The 17,712-nt window shown below is 48.2% G+C and overlaps 1 protein-coding gene across 2 annotated transcripts in view; it reads right to left on the bottom strand.

The window, feature by feature from the left end:
• Window positions 1-17,712, bottom strand: part of LOC116951651 (collagen alpha-1(XII) chain-like) — a 137,779-nt gene that overhangs the window by 89,783 nt on the left and 30,284 nt on the right. For both annotated transcript variants that reach the window (XR_012946754.1, XM_032970446.2), the window contains exons 10-16: window positions 15,430-15,575; window positions 14,350-14,479; window positions 13,316-13,621; window positions 4,149-4,436; window positions 3,375-3,450; window positions 1,195-1,394; window positions 313-523 (exon numbers count right to left, since the gene is read on the bottom strand). Coding sequence is in view for 1 of the 2 variants with exons in the window: in XM_032970446.2 (XP_032826337.2) it covers window positions 313-523; window positions 1,195-1,394; window positions 3,375-3,450; window positions 4,149-4,436; window positions 13,316-13,621; window positions 14,350-14,479; window positions 15,430-15,575 (1,357 nt within the window). In the remaining variant the exon portion in view is untranslated. The remainder of the gene's footprint in view (window positions 1-312; window positions 524-1,194; window positions 1,395-3,374; window positions 3,451-4,148; window positions 4,437-13,315; window positions 13,622-14,349; window positions 14,480-15,429; window positions 15,576-17,712) is intronic.

Below are 17,712 nucleotides of genomic sequence, written 5' to 3'. Positions count from 1 at the left end.
TTGAGTTATCATTTGTGACCAGGTCTCTTCTGAAAAAGAGCTATACAGCTCAGTGAGCCTTACCTGGTAAAACAAATACATCGTTTTTAAATCATAATATGAATAATATTGGTCGCAAAAGCCTACGTGTTAAACTGATATAGTTTTTAAGTTTTAAACACTGCACTGAGCATAGGTGGTTAAATTGGTCATGGTGGGTATGTGATAGTCAGATATGGGACACTGTATTATAATTAGGCTTTTTTGGGGAAAATAATAATAAAACTCAAGGTGAGAAAGCGGCGCGGATTGTGAACGGCGAAGGTCCCTTACTTGAGGTTCGGCAGCACATAGGTGGTGTCGGAGGCCGGCATAGAAGCCTTTTTGGGGGGGCCCGTGGCCCCGTCGGCTTGGTACGAAAGCTGGTATCCAGTGGGGAGCCCATTGGAGGGCTGCGGGGCTGTGGGGGGCTTCCAGGTGAGTCGGGCGCTGGTGAGTGTCACCTCGCTTGGCGTGAGGTCCCGGGGAGGTCGCAGGGCATTCACTGCCGATGGTGCGCAGTCAGTGGCATTGACAGCAGTTATCAATATCGTCTGTAAAATTGTATATTTTTTTTACAAAATACATGATGAAGCATGCAATTAAACGAGCACATACTGGCGGACCCCTTGACATCGTACGTCGCGTGTACAGACTTTTATTACATAAGATGGCCTCGTGACATCCTAAGAGTCTACATGTGACCGCCAAACCTCTTCTCCTGGTCTCTCATCTCTCTCATGTTTGTCTGTCAAATCTCTCTCATCTGTATCTCGCTCTATGGCTCTCTCATCTCTCTCTCTCTCTCGTTTATCTCTCTTTCATCTCGCTAATCTTCATATTTCGTCTACAGTTCTCTCTCTCCTCTCTCTCTCTCATCTCTATCGCCTGGTTATCTCGATTTCATGTTTTCACGTCACTAATCCATATCTCTCTACGTGTCCGCGAGTCACATCTCTTGCTCGGCCACAGCTCAGTGGGCCACTCCAAGGGCCTTCAAGGGGCCACATATCCGCCCCATGAGTTGCCAGATAAAGAACCCCTGGTGGTACAGATCTTCCCGCGTACATTACACGACCCCGCAACACGTGCCCCACCGCATACAAAACACCCCCCACATCCCCCCCCTCCCCACCACCTTGGCCCCCCAGTGGCTCGGCTGCCAAACTCACTCACCCGCAGTGGTGGAGCCTTTCCCCTGAGCAGGCTTCCCCTCGCCTGATGCGTACACGGGGAACACGGAGAGCTGGTACTCGGTGCTGGGGCGTAGCTTCTTGAGCATGATGGACTGGGCAGCCGCGGGGACGCGCACGGACACCGACTTGCCCGGCCCGCTCTCCGGTCGGTACAGCAGGCGGTAGTTCTCCACTGCTCCCCTGTGACAACCCGCAAAGACAAAGGTCACCACGCGAGGCCTACACAAGACTGTTGGGGAAAGTGCTGTTATAGCGAGCAGCACTCGTGAAAGTCGGGTTGGCACAAGAGAGGGTGGGTGGCCAGCACCACGTCCGGCCGCCTTTGTAACTCCAGAGCTGATGATGACACACCGCGCAAGGTACGATCTAGCGGAGGTCCAGGACCGGTTGAGTGTTATTGGTCGTGAGCGGGAATCGAACTCGGATCACTGGGTTTGTAGAACAGTACGCTAACCACTGCACTAACGCTCCCCACACACGCACCTCCGAAAAGCACGGCTGGCCATGTAAGTTTCACATACATACAAACAAATGCACACACACACAAAGACAGATTCCCCCATATGACTGTGCAGACTGATGGGTGACCATGAAGCACAGCAAGTGTTTATAGGCTACGAAGCTACGATCCCACGTCAATGCTCCCCACCTTCACCAACTCACATGGACCAGCGTGGTGAAATATGGTCAAACGACCCCCATGGCCCGCACTACGAGGGGAGGTCCTTGTATACAGCCGCGTATTGACACACGCTATTTCATGGAACAAAGAGATGAAATGGTACGGAAGCCAACGTAGAAATTACGCAAAGGAATGCAGAAGCCATGTATCCCACAATACCGCATTTGGAAGGACTCCGCGGGACACGAGGAAGAAAACAAGGATTACGTAGAAAATAAGCATCTCGCCAAAAAACGAGAACTTGGGAACATAACTCATCGCTCTGGGAGACTACAACTGGTGATCAAACACTTCTGCGTAGGTTTGCGCGGTTGTGCCGTACAACTCTGCGATGTGTTTTCGGGTGGTACCGGGTGTCCTGCGCCACGGTATTCGGTCTCCAAAGAGAAGCTACCAGCAGAACAAAGTGAAACGTCAGACACAATGCCGAACAACACGCAGTCAAAAACCGAAAACACTTGGCAGAGATGATCTTAGAACAGCAGCCAATTGATGGAATAAGTTTTAGGGGACACGCCAGTATGGGAGATGGAGCGAGTAAATCGGTGCAAAAGAGTGGAAGTGAGGTGGACTGCAGTTGCCACGAAACAGAGGTAATGGCATTAGTAATGATAGGCCTTCATCCAACAGTCGATAGAGAGCGGATGATATTGATTGAAGTAATAACACTCATGTTGTTGTTGACTTTGTTGTTGGAGATAATAGTGAAATAGCTGATGATTACTTTTATGATGATCAGTGTAATAAATTAACTGTAAAAGAATAATATAATTATAAAATATTGTGCCAGCAATCGCGTATTATAACTCTTTTTTCAGAATGGAATTAGACATACATCAGATTCTGGAACTTAAATAATCATTTTAAAATTTGAAATACCAGCCTTCATTGATGATAAAAATTATGCAGTCAGCAATCAGATACTTATCGCTCGTCACCAGTCAACTCCACCGCCAACACTGTTGGCGGTGGAGTTGGCGCTACTGCTTCCTGACATTGACGGTTAAGGCGCAAGCCCTGCAAGTTGCTTGCTCACACCGCCGCTGGCGGAAGCGTCCTCGCTCGACGAAGTTCTAGAGAGCCCCTCGCAGAGTGAATTTTGGCCTACTCTTTCATGCTGGCCAGACGTTTTGAAAATATTTCTCATCCCCCCACTTTACCCTACCACACATTTGGCCCGCTGATCGAACAACCGCGATAAACCCCATTGGAACTGCTGGGTACACAGAGGCGCGGCTGGATTTTAGAAACTCGCACCACTGTTTCAACTGGCGCCGCTGTCGCTGCCGGGAGATCGAATCGAACCGGCGACCTCTGGATTGCAAGTCCGGTGTGCTAACCGCGACGCCACGGTGTCATTCCCTGACAAAGACAAATATCGTTCGTGATGCTACCCATACTGACGATGCCCAGAAAAATGTGTGGGTGGGTGGGTGAGTAGGTGGGTGGGTGGGTAAATGGGTGGGTGGGTGCCGCACCTTGCTGCCTGCCATGATACACGGAAGCTGTTGGGAGTGCTCTCGGATACGGTCAGCGTGCCAGGGTCTCCTCCATCTAAGTGCGAGCACACATGCACCACACGCACGCACAGGGCACAGAACACGGCAACCGATCTACATTACGGCTCTCCCCGGTGTGTGTTATCTGGGTTTGTGCCGCTCGTTGTTTCGATGGGCATCCGACGTTGTGCTCCACGTACTGAGAGCTTCTTCAGAAACTGAATTTCTCCCATTGTACCAACCATCACACCACGGCAGCATCCCTATAGAAGGTGGACTGAGATCAAATTTATTAGAGAGGCAAATGCTGTCTAACCGAATGCAACAGATGACACATGACAACCGGATGAGGAAGAAGAAGGCATGATTGTCCACCTGTGGTGATACAGCCCTCTCTGTGGGTGGAAGAGGGAGGAGGAGCAACATGATCTGGAGGAGGTAGGGGAATGATGATGATAATGAGGAGGTGCAATCTACCACCTTTGGTGGTGCTGCTTTCCCTGTGAGCGGAGGAGGTACCCGGAGGAGTGTAATTAGGATGATATGAGGTAGGAAAATGATGAGGTAGGAGAATGATGATGATGATGAAGTGAGAGGTGCGATCTCCCACCTGTGGTGGTGCTGCCCTCCCTGTGGGTGGAGGAGGTGCCCGGACGAGTATAATCATGATGATTATGGGGTAAGAGAATGGTGACGAGGAGGTAGGGGAATGATGATGATGATGAGGTAGGAGCAGGAGGTGCGATCTCCCACCTGTGGTGGTGCTGCCCTCCCTGTGGGCAGGCTCCCCTTCCCCAGCCGCGTACACCGCTCGCACTTCCACCCGGTAGCGCGTGCCGGGGTCCATTCCGCCCAGCACGGTCTGGAAGTCGTTGGGCCCCAGTATCACCTTGCCCGGTTTGTCCGAGGTCCCGGGGCCCGGGGTCACGGGCGCATAGGTCACGCGGTAGCGTTGCACGGGGCCAGGCGCAGGGCCCCACGTCACCGTCATGCCGCTCGACGTGAAGTCCGTCAAAACGACGTCACCCGGACGGCCGCGTTCTGTGGTTTAAAGACAAAAGGTCGAGGTGGTCGGGCGGTGGTTCAGAGGTCAGAGTGGTGAGCTGGCACCGCTGAGAACCTGGGTTGGAATCCAGGTATGGCCTGTGATTAAAACTGAGTGAAACTAAACTAAGCTATATTTATATTCTTGGTTCTTTCGGTAAAGTCACGTAGAAGGGAAACAATAAAAGAATAAAAATATAAATTTTTATTGTTTTATATTTTTATGAATTCCTGCAGTCACGAAAGCTTTAAATCAAAATTTAAGCTATATTTATTTTACCAGATAAGGACCACTGAGCTATTAGCTTATTTTTCAGAAGCGACCGAGCCACAAATGATAACTCAACGAAGTGACTTATCAAGTGGTAATTTATAGCATCCAAATACCCTAAACACATGTTGATTCTAAATGTGGAAGGAAAAACCGGAGGACCCAGAGAAAAATCCATGTGACCACGGGGAGAGAGACATACAAACTCCAAAAATCCAAGAGTCAGGGTCGGGATCGAACCCACGACCTCCTGAATACCAGGCGAGGTAGTTAGCATCTCTTGAAAGGATCTCAGAAGTAGTTCTGTGAGATACAGTTCCCACAGACACAACGTCTTGTTGCACTGTTCTGCAAGATATCTGCACTGACTTTCATGACATGAAGCCAGCATGAAATTAATTGTGAACAAAAATAAATATATTTTTCTAAATTAGCGACAGTATGTGTATGTACCTGCATGTCAAAGTGCTCGCTAACAGATCTTCCCCCCCCCCTAATCCGTGCATGGCTGCGTCGTTGCGTGCACGTGCGCGTATTTCGTCGTGTGGGCGCGTGCATCTGTGCACGTACGCACGCGCACGCGCCCACCACAGCGCCTGGGAATATGTGCTCCCCTTCACTGTGGAGCCCTGAGTGACACACGTTGACATCACTGGGGCTCCCTATTTGGAATCCATGCAACTTTCTCCTTGCCAAAGAGGCCTACATTTTGCAGCATCCACTTCTGGCGCAGAGCGCAGCGGCACAAGCCAGCACTGATTAAAACCAGAAGCTTCCCCCACCCCACACATCCCTCCCAGTGTGTTATTTATTTTATTACCGTTATTGTTATTTTTTTATTTTTTGAACATGCAGTTATTTATTTAATTTTTATACCAAAATTTTTGTTATATTCCACTTGAGTGACTGGGCTACTGGAAAGTGGAAAGTGTGTGTGGTCATGGAAGGAATTTTAAGAATTTTCACGCCCCCCCCCCCACTCTCTGCATCCCCCCCCCCCTTCTCTTCACTCTCCTTTGTTACCGTCTCTCGCACTCCCACTGTTTATTTCTGCGTCTATCTGCCGTCCCTACTGCACACACCGCTGCTCACTCCCCCCCCACAACCCTCCACCCCTTACACAACTCCACCAGCCACACCATCCCATCCCACCGTAGATGACAACTGCCAGCTTTCAAACACACAAATCACCACTCGCACTTGGCAACTCATCTGTTATACCTCCTACCCCCATTCCTTCCCGTGGTAGAGTCCTCGGCACTGCCACCACTCGGGCCACCACCACCACCAGCAGCAGCAGCAAGAGCTGCAGCCCCCCCCCCCAACTTGTGCCTCACTCTCTATCCCACATCCCGATACTCCCGCTGAACGTTCCGCTCACGTTCGCACCCGCTTAGGTGCTGCGCTACTGTGCCGGAGACTAGACATTCATAAGGAGCGCTTTGTGTGTGCGTGTGTGCGCGCGCGCGAGCGCTTATTCTCGTCTGCGCACGTGCGTGCGTTTGTTTATGTGTACGAGTGTGTGTGTGTTTGTATGCGTGCGTGTGTGTTTTCTTGTGCGTGTGAGTTTGTCTTGTGGTGTGGGGTTCAGTAGGGTAGCACTTAGCGCTACGCTGCGCTACGAACCCGGCGACCCGATTACCGCCCGCGGCCCAATACCAGTGAATATTATTTGAACCGGTCCTGGGACTCCCCTAGGTCAACTCATCCTCAAATGAGTACCTGGTGTGGTATATAAACATCGCAACTGGGAAGACAAAGGCGGCCAGGCGTGGTCTTGGCCACCCACCTCCTCGTGTGCCGTGCCAGCCTCAGTAGGTGCTCGCGAACAGCACTTGCCCTATTACAGTCTGTTAAGGCTCTAAGGGGGATCTTTGTGTGCGTATTCGTTTGTGCCTGAGCGTGTTTTCTTGTGTGTGTGTGCGTATTCTTGTGTGTGTGCGTGTGTGCGTATTCTTGTGTGTGTGCGTGTGTTTTCTTGTGTGTGTGTGCGTATTCTTGTGTGTGTGCATGCGTGTGTATTTTCTTGTGTGTGTGTGTGCGTATTTTGAGTGTGTGCGTGCGTGTGTTTTCTTGTGTGTGTGCGTATTCTTGTGTGTGTGTGCGTGTGTTTTCTTGTGTGTGTGTGTGCGTATTCTTGTGTGTGTGCGTGCGTGTGTATTTTCTTGTGTGTGTGTGCGTATTTTGAGTGTGTGCGTGCGTGTGTTTTCTTGTGTGTGTGTGCGTATTCTTGTGTGTGCGTGCGTGTGTATTTTCTTGTGTGTGTGTGCGTATTTTGAGTGTGTGCGTGCGTGTGTTTTCTTGTGTGTGTGTGCGTATTCTTGTGTGTGCGTGCATGTGTATTTTCTTGTGTGTGTGCGTATTTTGAGTGTGTGCGTGCGTGTGTTTTCTTGTGTGTGTGTGCGTATTCTTGTGTGTGTGCGTGTGTGTTTTCTTGTGTGTGTGTGCGTATTCTTGTGTGTGTGCGTGCGTGTGTATTTTCTTGTGTGTGTGTGTGAAGTGCATGCGTCAATTTGTGCCGGCCCCACCGTTGGCTTGTGTGCCGTGCTGACCTCACTCAGGCTAAACGAGGGATCTGTGTCTGTATGTCCTTGTGTGTGTGTGTGCAATTATGTCATACTCATCAGATCCCATTCATCTCCCCAAATGTTTATCAATAAATATAAGATTCGAGGCCTGCAGTTGAAAGGAAAGTTATTTGTTCAATCTTAAGAATAAAATTTAAAATCAAAGTTGTTTTCCTGCTCAATTGAGTAGGGGGCCGCAATCCATCTCTTGTTTTACAGCCTAGAGTCAGTGGAAGAAATGCACACTTTCCTTTGGCAAGAGCGAATGTCACCATAGACGAGGAATGGGTTGAAAATCTTAGTCGACCCCTGACTGACTTGACCTTCTGATTGCAAGCCAAGCGTTCTGCCGCTGTGAGCCACGAGGTGGGTTATCCAAGCACCAAAAATCGAACAATTGGTCATAATGCACTCCTACTTGGTGACAGCTCTCGTACTCTGTATTCACTGCACAAACATCTCTAGCAGAGATCCCCCGTAAAAGCCTCAACAGATTGTTGGGGCGAGCGCTGCTTGCGAGCAACCTATGAAGCCAGCAACGGCACACGTACGGAAGAGTGGCTAACACCACCCCCTGGCCGCCTTTGTCTCCACAGGGTACTCATTTGAGGCTGAGCCGACCTAGGAGCCGGCCCAGGACCGGTTCAGATGACCGTCACCGGTGCAGACGCCGCGGTTCGCGGCGCAGGGCGCTATAACCGCCACACGACCGCCTCCCCACCAACATCTGTCACGCACGCACGCGGTAGCCCAACCACGGCTTCAAGTTCAAGTATTTATTTTCCGATCTCTATCAAACTGCCGCTGCCATTTATTGCAGTAGCTCGGTTTCTGCCATTTTGGCAGTGCTTCAATTGCCCCTTCCTCACTCCTCGCTCGGAGCAAACTTCTCAGCGAAACTGTAACTCACCCTGCCAATACTGTACCGGGTCCTCCGACCTCTTGTAAACGCGACCGTGGTCTACCGCGGGCGAGCCGCACACACCAGCGTTCGTCCTCCTGGAGGGGAGGCGGCGCGAATAGCCCTGAGAGAATCAATGCAGACGGAAGGCGACAGACTCGCCGCACGCGCTGCTGGACAACCTCCCACACCCGTCTTGTCATCTTCAAATTGCGCGCCACCGCTTTGAAACGAGCTGCCCCTGTGGTCAATCACAATCCACTGCTATTTAAAATAGATGCCGTGATTATTAGCCATATTGTATTATGTCGGGGGATGCTGGTTGAGCACGCCAGTTGGATTCAATCTCCCGGTGCGGTAGATGTAACCGTAGGCAATGGGGCAGGTCACATCTAAGGGGGGGGGGGGGTAAAGGCAGGGCCCTATTATCCAAGAGGCCACAGTAGGCCCTGTGCATACGGCCTACGAAAACTAAAGGGTTTACAGAAAATAGTTTTTACCATGTTTTTTTTTTTTTGTATGAAAAAAATGTTACCAAAATATCTTCTTGAATAAATATATTCATATATAGCAAGGATAGGCACAGTGTATATAGAAAGAGGCAGAGTCATGTGAATCTTATTTTTCATAAGGTGTGAGAAATTAACACCGGAGATGATCTTTTCGAGATTTTTGTTCATTGCAAAATTAGCAATAACATCTTCAAATTGTGTTTATAGCACAACCTCATTCTCAATAGAGAGGAACGCAAGGGTGGCAACATGGCTAGCAGTACCAACTGTAGAAAGTTATCACTAAAGGCCTACAAAACATAAACGTTTTCAAGTGCCTAAAATAACCTTAATCCGGCCCTGGGTTAAAGGGTGTGAGTACTTCGATGTCTCTCAAGACGTCTCAACAGCGTAGAAGAGAAGGCCAAATACAGTCTAGAGCTCCCCTGCAGTGGAGGACCTCCTGCCAACAGTGGCATGAGCAAGCAAATGGCAGGGCTGCACCTATAATGACTGCTAAAAAAAAAGTGTTTGTTTTATTTTACCATTCACTTGCTTTTAACTTTTTTCTGCAATCTTGTTTCAATTACGTTTTATACCAGATCTGTTTTTATCGAAACCTTCATGTGTTGTAAGAGTTATCCCGTGAATTCCTTTGAAGTGTGTCTCCGCTAAAGCCGCAATCAAGGTCAAGAGGTCATAATTGCATTAATGCCATCAATACCACCACCACCATCAAACTTCGCCATCGCTTCCTTCCTTCCGCTAGACACCGTGGCTGTGGTAATGTCAACACCAACTTCTCTCGAGGTTCCTCTCTTACAGTCTCATCGCCACCACCGCCACCGCCTGTCTTTAGGTCTTCCCCTCGGTCGCGAACCTCTGGGTGTAACTCCACTGCCACTCTTGGTAACCTGGCCTCCCTCCATGCCGCACAGGTGTCCCACCCATTAATTACATTGACGGCTCTTTCATGCCTCGATCTGTTCCCAACCTCCAAGTTGCTTACGCTATCTTCCTCCACCCCAGCATATGTGTCCGACCCATTGCAACCTAATCTTCCTGATTTCATATACAACAATTTCTTACCATGTTTGATTACAGTCTTCCAAGTAGCGTACCCTATCCTTCCATGAAATTCAAAGCATTATATGCACAATATAGAGGAAATATTACCGTGTTCTACGTGTTTTAAGATGCTACGGAGAGTAATACACACGCCAAAGTTGTGCCGAGTGTGGATAGTTGTACAAATCTGATCAGACACACACACACACCCCTACCACACCCAAAATGTTACTCTTTAAAATACAGGTGGGGGGGGGCATAAAAGTGAATCTCATAGTCTGGATAATTCAAACATGTACAGCACCCCCTGACGTCCTTGCAATCTATTATTTGGTTTTACGACCCACCAATGAAGTCCACTGCAGTGGCTTCTGCGTTTCCCAGTGGCCATGTATGCATTTCATCATCGTTGCAATAATGATAATCGTTATTGCTCTATTTAATGATTCTCTTATGCGTGGCGTTACGCCTCACAGCGCACGTGAAACACAGTTTGTACCACAATCAAAGGCAAGTGCAGTAACTGAGGACACAATCGCTGCATCAACATAACGCAGCCATTATCCGTTTGGCCTAAGCAAGGATGCCTAACGAACTCAAGTATTATTAAAAAAAACAAAAACGTGACGTGTATCTTTGATTAAATCAACATAATGCTTCACTGCGCTATAATCGGCAAAGTAATTTGTGCCAGGACTTGATGAACCGCACGCAGCTGCATTGCCAGCAGACCCACGTGGCCAACGTGAGGCCTAGCGTGACCTTAAGTCTCGTTACCAAGGCCCTATTGAGAAGGGGGTGGGGAACCGTTTTTTTCTGACCGAGTGCCAAATAGGGATTTCAAATAAACTTTGGCGGGTGACCACACAGATTTTACCACACCTTATCGTCATCAAATAAGAAATGCTGTACAAAAAACAACGTGAGCATCAAGAGGCTCATCCAGTGATGGGAGCAACAGAGCGTGCTAAAATTATAAGATTCAATTCATCACCACACACGGTCACCTTTATCTCCCTAGTAGTGACATTTGTACAACGATGTTTGGAAAATGCGAGCTGCTCAAGAAGCTCCATAGACACGTGGGAGCGGAACATCGCGGGATCGTGCCGAATAACACCCATCGGAGAGCTTGCGCCGCAGAGCCGCAATAAACTACTCGGTATCACTCGAAACGCAGTGTTGCCAAACCGAAAATATCCACCACTGGTTATCCAGTTAGCGGGTCCAAGATGCTTGCAGTGACAGATAATATCGTTTTGAGTGACGAATACATTTATTTCAAAGTGGTAGGCCTCATAGTGTATATGGCCCACAGGCCGTAGGATCCCCACCCTTGCCGTTGAGGCCAAAGGCTGCTCGCCATCACCCCGTGGACATCCACCTAGGGTTGCAACTTGTGCTGGCGTTTCCCAAATTATTATCAATTTTTTAGGTAGCCGTCCTGGAAAAACGTCCAAGTCTACACAGGACAATGTAAAACCAAGTTTTTGTCAGTTGTCTAATTATTTCACCACTAAAGACAATGGATTTAACAATACATTTAAAAATGTAGTTCTCGCCTCCTCCAGTATTGTAAATATTATTTTTTAATCGCATGATATATATCCCGAATTTTTTTACTGCAGAGGTGGTGACCCTACATCGGCCCCTAATCTCACTCGTCCTCCACCACCCTGCCACGACTGGAGCCTATTTTAAAGACGGATCTTCACACTACTTAATGGAAAATCTACTGTCACAAAACCTTTACTTAAAACCTATAATTTATGGACATTACAAATTTTAGAAAAATAAATCGTTTAAATGTCGGCAGCATTTTATTATTATTACGTGGTGAGCTATCGCACAATCCGTTCTTCCATCGTGACATCATGGCACAGAGCGAGCGTAAATACTGGGCCTCACTCATCACATTCTGGCAATGACCTGACGAGCACTTTTACATCTTAGAGGAAAAAACCCTCAGGCGCTATAATGGATCTGCACAAATGTCACAGTGTAGCCTTTATAAACAATCTGTATTTTCCTTTCACGTAATCTTTATCTTTAATCATACACAACCTGTCAGTAAGTCCACGTGTTTTTGTCTTATTCCCCATTCATCTGTCTTCGAATCTGCGTGTGCATGCATGTGTGTATACTATGCATGCATACGTGTGTGTGTGTTTGCGGAGTGATGGAATAGTGGATAGCACGCTGCATTATGAACCTAGCGAACCTAGTGTGAACCTGGTGTATGTGTTTGACCTGAGTTTAATTTATGGACATGGCTATGGTGTATGGGGCGGTAGTGCAGTAGTTAGTGCAGTGCGGTATGATCCCAGCGTCACCAGTTCGATTCTTGTTCATGGCCAACATCAATGGTGAACATCTTAATGGGTCCTGGGCCTCCTCTAGACTCAGCCTTAAATTAGTGCCTGATGCCATGTGTAAATATCAGCAAATTGAAAGACAAAGGAGGCCGGGGTGGTGCTGGAAACCAATCTTTCATGTGCTGTACAGACCTTAATAGTTGGTCTTTAAAAGCACTTTTCCACAACAATCTTTGAAGGATATACAGGGGATCTTTGTCTTTGTTTTTTTTTTGTAAGGAGCAGTATCACAGCAGGGTCATGCACTGCACACATTCCAAGCAGACCAGGAATGTATAATGAGGCCATTGGGCAATCAGTGGTACACAGTGTCTGGAAAAAATGTCCTGGGTCTTCCCCAAGTTGACTTGGCCTAAGATAGTTATTTACGTTAACTTGGCCTTAAATAACCATCTACTATGGTGCACAACCATCAGTACCGGGAGACAAAGGAGGCCGTGTGTGTGGGGGTGCTGGCCAAATCACTCCTTCTTAGCGCGGTGGTCTCGATAGACGCTCGTTAACGATCGTTGACTCTGCAGTCTGTAATAATAAGCGGTGGCCCGTAGTCTTCGGATATCCCTTAGGCATGCATTGATTCAGCCCCCTTTATGATTCCACGAATTCTCACTACTTCAGAGTTGTGATTATTTTTAAGAATCGGTTATCGTTTTGCCCTGGTGGTGCATGTTTCCCCAATTACAAGAAAAACATAACGAATACATTCTTAACAGTACAATTCAATGCATCGTGAGCTTAGTATGAATTTTTAATTAATTAAGCAAAACGCTGACTATTGAGGCTATACATTCTAGTCCGCCATTCCCAGAATCTGGAACTCCCTTCCCCCATCCATGTGTGCTGTTGACTTTGCTTATGACTGAATGCCTCTGCCTATAAACTGAACATGCGCATGGGTTAGCGTGTCTTCATTTACGATCACATTCAGGTGCAATATAAATCCACACTGCAGTGTGTACGTTTGCATGGAAGACAGGTGTGCATCACCTCCTCGCCTGCGGGAGAATGGCTCTGAGGTCTGCGTGCTCCACTCAAAAATGGAATTGTCACAAGTTCGACACCAGGTGAAACCTGAACCCAGCCGGTCACCCCTCCCGTGGTTGACACGGCAATATAGAGAAAGGCAACCCCCCAACCTCCCCTGACCACGGTAATTTGTATTTCCCACAAGCTACATCCCAACTGGTCGCCCTCCCTCCTCACCTGCGGGAGTCTTGCCCCGACCCACGGCCGGGTCGCTCACGCCGGAGTCGTACTCGGCTACGACGCTGATGGCGTACTCCGTGTCGGAGCGCAGGCCTCCCAGCGTGGCGCTGCGTTCCTCCCCCGTCACCAACACGTCCCCGCTGTCGGCGTCGTTTTTGCCGCCGCGGGTGCCGGCACCGCGGGCGCCCACGGCCGAGTAGCGCACGCGGTACGACCACACGGGGCCCGGCGCCGGGATCCACTCCACGCGCAGGCTCTCCGACGATTCCGCCGTCACCTGCACGCTCGTAGGGATTCCCCGCTCTGCGCCGGAGCCACACCCGTGACACCGCAATTACCAATTTACCGCAATTTCGTGCACCTCCGATTAGCACGGTTGGCTACGTCTAGCGCCATACTAATGCAGTGCAATACAAGTACAAAAACATGGTTGCAATGCAATACGAAAACATGGTTGCAAGGCAATACGAATATAATTTTCTATAAAAAGTGTGTCTTTGTGCTTGCCCCTACATATGTCTGTTAGTCTTTCCGCATGACTCTGCGTGTCTGAGTGTGTCTGCTGTGCGCCTGTTGTGTGTCTGCTTGTGTCCGGGCATACCCACGCATGTCTAAGCGTGTCTGCATGTGAAGCTACTTGTCTGAGCATGTCTGTGCGTGGCTGAGCATGCCTGTATGTCTGCACGTATCTGATCATGTCATCTGAGCGAGTCTGAGCGAGTGGTCCGAGCTTGTCATCTGAGCTTGTCGTCAGAACGTGTCGTCTGTACGTGTCCTCTGTGCTGTGTCTGAGCGTGTCGTCTGAGTGTGTCATCTGAGTGTGTCTGAGCATGTCGTCTGCACGAGTCATCTGAGCATGGAATTTGAGCTTGTCGTCTGAGTGTGTCATCTGAGCGTTTCTGAGCATATCATCTGAGCGTGCCGTCTGAGCGTGTAAGCTGAGCGCGTCTGAGCAAGTCGTCCAAGTGTGCCGTCTGCGCCCGTCCGTTGCGTGCGTCCGTTGCGCGCGTCCGTTCCCCGCGTATGCTCACCCTCCTGCGTGGACTCCTCGGCGGTGACGGGCTCGCTCTCGTCATCCTGATAGATGGCGTACACCTTCACCTCGTACGACGTCTGCGGCCGCAGCCCCTCGACGAGCACGCTGTTCACCGAGTCCCTCACCTGGGTGGGCAGGCGAGCGAGCGAGCGAGCCAGAAGGTGAGCACGTTCCGGAAGCAAACCGAAAGTCCGAGCCATCGTGCGGACCGGTGGAGTGTTTAAGCCTCCACTCGGTAAAGCCTCTAAATCCAGCAAATGGGACACGAGGTCGGACGGGGGTCAACTTAAAACATCGGCGGCTGCGTGAGAAACCCAAGCCCTGAATGTGCGAGTTCAAAGGAAGAGGAACACACGGATTAAGAGAACACACGCAGGTTGAAAGGCATCACTTTGACTGTTTAGAAAAAGTTGGACGGACGTGGGCAGGACACGTTGCGAGGAGGGATGACGGCTGGTGGTCGAGACTGACGACCGAGTGGCTAGCCAAGGAAGGGAAATGCATGCGAGTGAATGTGCTCTATGGAGACAGAGCGATGAAATCAGCTCACTGGTTGTGTTGTTAAAACCAATGTTATAACAACGTTGATTTTAACAATAGGTCACCCCAGTGGCGAGATGTTATCTGCCTAGCCTGTTATACAGGAGGTCGTCGGTTCGATCCCGACCCTGACGATGCCTGTATATTTGGAGTTTGCATGTCTCTCTCCCTGTGGTGGCATGGATTTTTTTTCCAGGTCCTCCAGTTTTCCCCTCCACATTTATAATCAACATGCGTTTAGAGTATTTAGCTGCTATAATTTTCCACGTGATAAGGCACTTTGTTGAATGATCATTGTGACCATGTCGCTTTTGAAAAAGAGGGATATAGCCCAGTTGGCCTCACCTGCTAAAATAAAAAGTTAAGTTTAGTTTTACATGGTTGAACAACATAAACTTGGAATCTATGAATGCGGTATGGTCAATCGAGCTGACTGCCCTACGTTAAATAAAAATTGATCACAGACAATTAACATCAACATTATGGCGATGACGACGACGAATTTAAAGTGTTCCTGCTGCTGTTGTTACGGTACCGTGACGCTCTCCTCGTCTCCACCCAGCACGGCCCGCGTCTCAACGCGGTACCCACGCAGCCCCCGCCCGCGAGCGTGGGTCCACGAGGCGCGCATGCTCTGCGTGCCGACCTCCGTGAGCTCCAGCGCCTCCGCGGGCAGCAGCTCTGCACTGACCAATGGGAAGCCAGCGTTAAGGTCAGGGGTCGTATGAAAAAACTGAACAAAAGAGCGATGATGTTTGTACGAGAGGCGCAGCAATGCGTAGATTCGTCACTTGACGGGGGTTAATTTCGGCCCTTTTTAAATTTTTTATATCAGCTGTGTTATTGGCGTCATGTCAAGAGGTGAAGAAACATTCATTCGAAACTCACAGAGCAAAGCACCAAACTCTGTTGGAGAACCGCCCGTGGAAGGTGGTACCACAGAACTGCTTCTGAGATCCCTTCACATGACCTCTTATTATTCTCACTGGGGGTGCTCGACTTTCCCACTCACCTGGTTAGACAGGTCTTCATCACATGATGGTCAAACCAATTTACATTTTTTTCTATCAAATGTACAGAGCTGAAAATTAGCCACAATTAGGTGAAAATCTAATGTGTTTTTTTTGCGCAATAATTGGTTACTAGGATCAGACCGAGTAACTCACTACACTTGACAACCCGGTTCAATCACAAGTGGCTGAAATCTGAATTAAAATTCAGGATCTCAAAAGTGTCCAGAGCTGCGTGCTCTGACCCCAAGAACCATCTGGCATAACATATATATAAAAAATATTACGTTCAACTTATTCTTTTCTTTACAATAGTGGACTTGGATTGTGTTCACAAGACACAAGACTAATAAGATTCCTTCGGTTTAACCTGCTCACAAGAATGACAAAATAATTTCTTGCTCTGTGCCCCCCCCATCATTGGAAAACCATCACCATTCTCAGTACAATTTGCTGATTCAGTGTCCGCTATTATATTCTGCCCAGAGACACTTTTGTTCGAAAAGACTTTTAAAAGCATTTTACTTGGCAGAGATGAGCCGCGTTTTATTTAGTCGAGCTTGAACGCTTTCCAACCGAGGTTAAAAGGATTTGAAACGTTAATGCATTAGCTCTGTGACCGTCCCTCGGTCAGAAATACAGGCTCATAACTCTCCTTACGATGATCCAATGTAAACTAAACTTGAGCACAAAGTTGTGTTGCTGTAAAGGACTTACCACACAGAAACCCAGTCAAATGGAATAAACAATTAGCCAAAACTTGGGAGACAGAAAGCAGAGTAAAGAGGACTTTCTGCGAATATGTAAATATTTTTTTGCCCGACAGCTATCTGTCAGCTTCCATGCTAATTAAACACTTCCAAGGACAAAAAAGCACGTTGGAATGCGTTAAATAATCCATGCATACGCGTTATTTTTTCTTCCTCGTGTTACCTACTGTTGTGGTTTATAGTGGCTTAACTTTATGGTTGCCATGTTAAATTCTTTGTGACCCTCTCGATCCATAACAGCAAAAAAAATATACATATAATAAGCGACGTTTCGGGCAATGGCTTTTCATTATTTGTGCTTATGCACCAACGCCAAGGCAGCATCGCATGTACAGACACAACATAATGTTGCACTGCAATGTATGAATGTATGAATGTTGAATTTATTTCGCACCATACATAACCAACAATGCTAATCGGAGTCAAGCTACCTTGAACAAGAACACATTTGATGTTGGCTTTAAGGCTTGAGAAAAGCAGACAACATTTTTAAGACCCGCACGTACGATGAACTTCTTTCGCACTGTATGTAGCCAACCATGCTACTCGAAGGCGCAGGGGAAGGAAAACAAACTAAACACAAAAAAACAGCTCTTATCTTAACATGTAGCGCCTTAACAAAGGTGCTTTAAAGATAATTAATAATGAAACATATGAATGTAATGGAGACGAGATGAATAAAATAGATGAGACACAAGGGGCGAATCTGTGATGTGTGAATTCGGATTAAAGCGAAACTGATGACAGTAAATTATGATTAATAGATTGAATAAATGGGGAATTAATGATAGCCATAAAATGAGAATATGAAGGGGAAACAGTAACGGTGGTAGTTATGAGGGGGAGATTAAGGGGTCGTGAGGTGAGCTAGGGTAAATAAGTGAGTTTAGGGTGAGGAGCGGAAACTAGCGAGCGAGGGTGACTATTTAATGTCGAGGGGAAGTTTGTTCCAGTAAAGGATGGCGAGAAGGGAAAAAGAGCGAAAGCGTCGATTGAGCACAATCACAAGAGATTCGTTTTCAATTTCGACAATGTCAA

Source organism: Petromyzon marinus, chromosome 43, assembly GCF_048934315.1.
Source record: "Petromyzon marinus isolate PM22_M1 ecotype Great Lakes invasive population chromosome 43, UKy_Petmar_22M1.pri1.0, whole genome shotgun sequence".
NCBI classification, from domain to species: domain Eukaryota; kingdom Metazoa; phylum Chordata; class Hyperoartia; order Petromyzontiformes; family Petromyzontidae; genus Petromyzon; species Petromyzon marinus.
The sequence above is the reverse complement of the archived record's forward strand: the minus strand, read 5'-3'. Positions and strand labels throughout refer to the sequence as shown.